Consider the following 6000-nt stretch of genomic DNA (forward strand, 5'->3'; position numbering starts at 1 on the left):
ATTTGAACTTGTTACAAGAAGTATGATAGTATTAGCTAACGATGTTAAAGAATTGCTGTCCGGAATCAAGCGTGGCAACTGGCCAAACTGTGTTTGCATGTCAAACGGTGTTAGGTGTGAGTAGCTGAAAGGTCAGCCCCTCTACTGCATCATAGGTTTCATAAGGAATCATAAAATAAGGCACTGTGTTTATTCACACTTGACACCAGTTTGTTAAAACACTAACAAAGATTTTTCAGGTACATACCAACATGCATATTTTCTTTGGCCTATACTTGTCATACTTTCGTTGAACAACATATCCACTGGAAAGCAATAAACCAAATCCAAAATACAGTTAACTATTTTTAATTACAAAAGGTCTTTGGGGGATTTTTCAGTTCATAAATTACAAAGTAGGATCCACATAAATCAGACAAGGAATGTTCATCAGAAGCTTAAGTTCCAGCAGGAGGCTATTTCCATGCCTGAGTAGGAGAACGTGTTCGTTTTAAATGATGAATCAGAAGAGTGCTGGGGGAATGCCACTTCCAAAGAGAAGTCTCCAGGAAGGGGGAATTATCCATTTCGGGGAAGACTGATTCTAATCAAATGAAATCACATAAACAAAATACATTACTTGACATGTAGCCATATAGCACAAAATGATCTTGTATGGAAATCATAGTTAACTTTCCCAAAAGCTAAACAGAGACTTACAGCTTTCTTAAATTGTATTTATTGTCAATGCAAAGTGATGCTACTTCAAGTTTCAGGGCTGCTGTGTGAGTAGTGGCACTTACAGGCTTGTCCACCAGGTGCAGCCAGTCGTTCAGATAGTTGAGGAGGCTGAAGGCATCTGGGATGTTGTCTCCCTCAGAGCAGAAGATCAACAACACCGCCAAAGGGATGTCCTCTGCACAACTAGATGGGTAGGAACAACGGTTAATGGAACTGCCCGAATACTTCCATCTTTCCTTTGATTTGATATTAATGCATTTGGAATGGATTGACTGTAGCTGTGTAAGGGTACACCGGTTTAATAATCTCCAAGGCAAACCAACATTTTCATATTTAAGTCAATTAAAGAAGCCCCAAGATTAATCAATCAACCAGATTTGTAAACTGCATCACAAACACCCACACTTTTGTCTATTTATACAGTCAACATTTCTTGCAGCCTACCTGTCGGTGAAAAGTCCTTTAGTGGGGCCACCTCCGGGAATGTAGAGGATCTGCTCTGAGTCAGGGACACCCATTAATGCAGACACTCTCTCCATCTCCCTCCATTCTAGCTCTTTCACACTCTTCATCACTTCCTGCAGGGCAGGTGTGGCCAGGTACCTCAGTGGGGTGCTTTGATAGGGGACACGAGAATGTTAGATTGGATATAGGTCATTATATTGGTTATTTATTTACACTGACAAGAGTAGTACTAGCCTCAGACAAGATTGTTTGGCCCAAGGATTAGGTTTAATTAGTCTGGAAAACCTCATTTAAAGGCAGGGTCAATAATGTTGTTGAGACACATCTTTTGTCACATTTGCTGAAATTAAGGACTGAACTTAATGATGAAAAGGCATTTAACCGAATGCAATGATTGGACAGGCTACTTGTCTACCTCCCAGCAGTGGTCAGGCAGTGAGTTCATGTGTTTTGGGGGAATGGCTTTGCAAGGAGGGGATGGGATATTTTGGTTTGAATCCTTTCTAACTCAAGCCAAAATTGCTAGGTCCGCAAAACGTACCAATCCTGCCTCTAAGATTATCTAACAGGTAATCCATCAAGTATCAGGCGTCGCATATCTGTGATATGAATTCTTAAGGCCAACATCACATGGTCCAAGTACATGAGTAGAACTGAATACCCAAGAAGTTGTTGGTCGTCCCTCTGATAGGCATGACTGCTGGACAGAACCACTGTTTTACTGAAGCCACTTGCTTTTATCCAACACACAATCAGTTTACGGAAATTCTTGGACTTGGTCTGAAAAAGGGAAAAGTTGGGTTCATTTAGAAGGATGTGAGAAGAACATTCAGTGACCAATTTAACAATTTAATTAAACAGCTCCAACCAGCTCCAAAACCAAAAGAGGCGAAAAGGCAGTGGGAAAGCACCAACTCCCTGCTCCCCGCTGACAGCTCGTCTCAACCGTGTAACACAAAGTATAATACACCTTGAATTGGACCCTCCTTTGACATTCACCTGTATAACTGGAGTCCTGATCTGTAGAACCGCCAATTTCAACTCGGGCACCGCATACACTTTAGGAGATAAATCAGTGCAGTTAATGATAATTGTCTGGAATTCAAGGACTGACTCAGTTTTGAATGAAACATCCTCATGTGATATATAGAAACATCCTACCTTCTGCATTGGTGCGCAGTTCGTTTGCGTCTTCTGCAGAAGTCGAATACGGATTGTTGCCAGCCATCGGAATGAGACAGTCGGTGTGAATGTATCCCACTCTGCACATGTTGAGCGTGGAGATTATGAGGTCCACTGCAAGTTGCCCCACATTACCAACTGATATTGCTGGCTGTTAGGGTAGAAAATGCCGTCATCAAATAATCAGGGTACACCATAGTTCACAGACTGCAAACACATTTTGCTACATCATGAATTGCACTTCTAGTCACAGTTGAGCTACTCACCATAATTAGTGTAAAGTCCTTGAATGAGGCCGGTGTGCCTTCTGTTTCGACGAACATGTTGAATGATTAATTTTCAATAACGTTACGTTCAAATATATTAACGTGTTTGGACGTCAGTTAAAGCCAGCTAACTTTCAATGTAGTCTGTAAATTCTGTATTATACTTTCGTTTTCTCTCTGTTCAGTGGGGCTTTTTTGGTAGCTTATCGGTCTCTTTGAATGCGTATGTCACTTATAGCCCTCCTTTTAGATGCCTGAACGAAATTATCTAACATAGTCTTACTTAAAATAACCCAAAACATTATTTACACAAACAACCAGATAATGTTTCACAAAATAAATATTTAATATTCAAAAGTACACGGAAAAGACGGTAAAACCTTTACGTGAAAGGGGTTTTCTAATTACAGCCAGGGACTACGCCAGTCTCCTACTTGTTAAACCAAGGCCTCCACCCCTGCGTCTCTGCATACTTTATATTTTCTAGTACGTACTGCAGTTACCCTAGAAATGTACTAGTGCATTTTTTATTATTATTGAGAAAAAAATCAAAACGAGAAAGTATGAACAAATAATATGCATACATCAAGCATAACCATATAGTATTAGATGACTGTAAATAGTAATAATATTATCAATAAAAATCCATGTCTGCACTGATGCATGTAGTAAGCACACAATATACAACTTAGTCACAAGATTGCACCTTAAACTTGGACCCTGTTGCTGAAAAAATGAAGAACCTGGGGTAAAGCATTTTACGCCTCCTTGATCCCATTTTTCAATTATAAATTTTCAGACAGATCTGAAACATAGACAAGCATGAAACAGTAGGACACAGCTTCCCCCCCATTATCTGAAGGTGCCTGCCATAGGATTGGTAGTTGAGGGGTCAGAGCCAGTTGACATAGCCTATCATTAAATCAGCTTCCTCTACTGGAAAATCTGTTCTTAAAAAAGAAAGAACATCGAATCTACCATATATGATTCTATGCAGAAGAATGAAAACATTAACTTTGAACCCCCAATATGTTGTGACTTTTTGTACTTGAAGTTCCCAGTAACGTATTCATTCACCAACACTTCAGAACTGCATGGCTAACAAACACACAAAACAAAGTGGAAATAGCTCAAGCACTGGCTGAAATCTATTTGTTGGTCAAAGTATGCACATATTGCCATCTGTGTGACAAGTTGGTTTTGTATTTATATATTTGTATGCTTACCGTTAGACTGTAAAATAATCCCTATAAACGGAGTTTATGAGTTTGAATTCAAACTGCAGCTTTAACACTTTATATTGTGTGAGGGAAATACTAGAAGCCTGCAATACTGGAATTGGATGCTTTCTGTCAGTGCCTGCAGCTCATCTGACACGACCAGTCCATCTCTAATCACCACATCTCATCAACCTCCATATTCTGTGTCCAGACTTTCCAGAGCCTGTTACCAAATAAGCCACTGTGTGGCAGTAATGTCACTAATCTCACCTCTATGCAGCATGACTGATACAGACAGCAGGACAGAAACCAACAGGTGAGCTGGTGCCAGTAAGCGTCTATAATATGGGCTGTTAATCAGTCCTAAGGGATGCTAATGAAAGCTAGTGTGCAGTCCCATCAGCAGCCAGGCAGCCTCAGTCCCATCAGCAGCCAGGCAGCCTCAGTCCCCTCAGCAGCCAGGCAGCCTCAGTCCCATCAGCAGCCAGGCAGCCTCAGTCCCCTCAGCAGCCAGGCAGCCTCAGTCCCATCAGCAGCCAGGCAGCCTCAGTCCCATCAGCAACCAGGCAGCCTCAGTCCCCTCAGCAACCAGGCAGCCTCAGTCCCATCAGCAGCCAGGCAGCCTCAGTCCCCTCAGCAGCCAGGCAGCCTCAGTCCCCTCAGCAACCAGGCAGCCTCAGTCCCCTCAGCAACCAGGCAGCCTCAGTCCCATCAGCAGCCAGGCAGCCTCAGTCCCCTCAGCAGCCAGGCAGCCTCAGTCCCCTCAGCAGCCAGGCAGCCTCAGTCCCATCAGCAGCCAGGCAGCCTCATTCCCCTCAGCAACCAGGCAGCCTCAGTCCCCTCAGCAACCAGGCAGCCTCAGTCCCATCAGCAGCCAGGCAGCCTCAGCCTGCATTGTGACATCAGAGCAGGTGCAGGCCGGGCCTGCCAACACGCGACACCTGCGCTGCACATGCAGCACAACTCAAATAAACTGATGAAAGGTACAGTCAATGAATAATGAATGAGTGAAATTAATGCATTTTGTCAAATGAATTTGACAAAAATGTGGTTAGACATGTTTTAATCTAGTGTTTTGGCACAATTAAATACACTTCCGATAAGTACTGTCCAGCGTCTGTGTGATTCATTTGAATGACCAAGAATGATCAAATTGAATGAAAGAATAACAAGGTGTGTACTTATGAATACTTATGAAAGTATGAGTGACAAAACTGTGGTATCGCTCTTTTATGTACAGTATGCAGTTTATAATACATGCACTAAATGTTTAACATCTATGAGGGATGTTGAAATATGTGTGATATGACTACCTATTTCGCTGATAAAGAAAATTAAAAAACCAACTAAAACTAACTTTTCTTTGTAAATGTGCTCCAACCTTTTGAAAATACCAATAGTTCATAATGATTTTCAGAAATGTCACTGCAATGAATAACTTTCTAAAATATGTTGTGTGTGTGCATGCATTTGTGTCGTTTGTGTTTGTACTGCATTTTTGTATGTGTGTATGTGTAAAGTGGGGGGCACTGAAGGTTTGGATGACATTTGGAGAAAGGTCAGATGTAGAGAGACCTGTAAATGATCACCTCTATTTCCTCCTCCATCTGCTCTGCAGCTATCCACTGATTGTGACTTCCTTATTATTCCTGAGTCAATCGTGTGTTGAGGATTTCTCAAAAGAAATGTTGAGTTATTAAGTGGAAACACAAGCAGAGTCAACTAATAAGTGGTATGGAATCAGGTCTGTCATACAGGTTCTTGTGACAGGTGTATGTGTGTATGGACATGGGATCAACAGCTAAAGCTGCTGGAGACTTTCTCAGTGTTTTTTTAATCGCTGAGCACACCACTCTGCGCCCCAGAGCTTAAGCTATGCACTGCACCTCCACTCCTCCACCTTCCCCCTCTTTCATCTCTCTCTCTCTCCAGTATCACCCCTCTGTCTTACTCATTGCTCTACCCAGACCCTACCTCCTCTCCATATCCCCTCTTCTGTTCCGCTCAACTTCTCCCCAACCTGCTTTACCTCTCCATCTGAATTTGTCTTCATTTCTTCCACCTTTATTTTCATCTCCCTGTTCTTTTACCCACCCACCACCCCTGTCTCTTCTACACTTCTATCCCTTAACCCCCATCTCTCTTCC

General features: G+C 42.3%; 1 protein-coding gene across 1 annotated transcript; it reads right to left on the reverse strand.

Moving 5' to 3' along the window:
- Nucleotides 1-36: 36 nt before the first annotated feature.
- On the reverse strand, nucleotides 37-2819 carry psmg2 (proteasome (prosome, macropain) assembly chaperone 2). The gene is made up of 7 exons (XM_067255467.1): nucleotides 2634-2819; nucleotides 2347-2518; nucleotides 2185-2243; nucleotides 1847-1965; nucleotides 1165-1335; nucleotides 783-903; nucleotides 37-583 (listed from the first exon to the last, which is right to left on the reverse strand). Exons 1-7 carry the CDS (start codon nucleotides 2688-2690, stop codon nucleotides 503-505), a joined length of 780 nt encoding a protein of 259 aa, XP_067111568.1. The 5' UTR covers nucleotides 2691-2819; the 3' UTR covers nucleotides 37-502.
- Nucleotides 2820-6000: the final 3181 nt, after the last annotated feature.

Source organism: Osmerus mordax, chromosome 18 (assembly GCF_038355195.1).
Source record: "Osmerus mordax isolate fOsmMor3 chromosome 18, fOsmMor3.pri, whole genome shotgun sequence".
NCBI lineage: Eukaryota > Metazoa > Chordata > Actinopteri > Osmeriformes > Osmeridae > Osmerus > Osmerus mordax.

Coding starts and splice junctions, on each gene's coding strand:
- psmg2 (XM_067255467.1), bottom strand. CDS start 2,690: ATGTTCGTCGAAACAGAAGGCACACCGGCCTCATTCAAGGACTTTACA. Junction 2,519..2,633: donor AGGACTTTACACTAATTATG/GTGAGTAGCTCA, acceptor CTACCCTAACAG/CCAGCAATATCAGTTGGTAA. Junction 1,336..1,846: donor GACGACCAACAACTTCTTGG/GTATTCAGTTCT, acceptor CCCCTATCAAAG/CACCCCACTGAGGTACCTGG.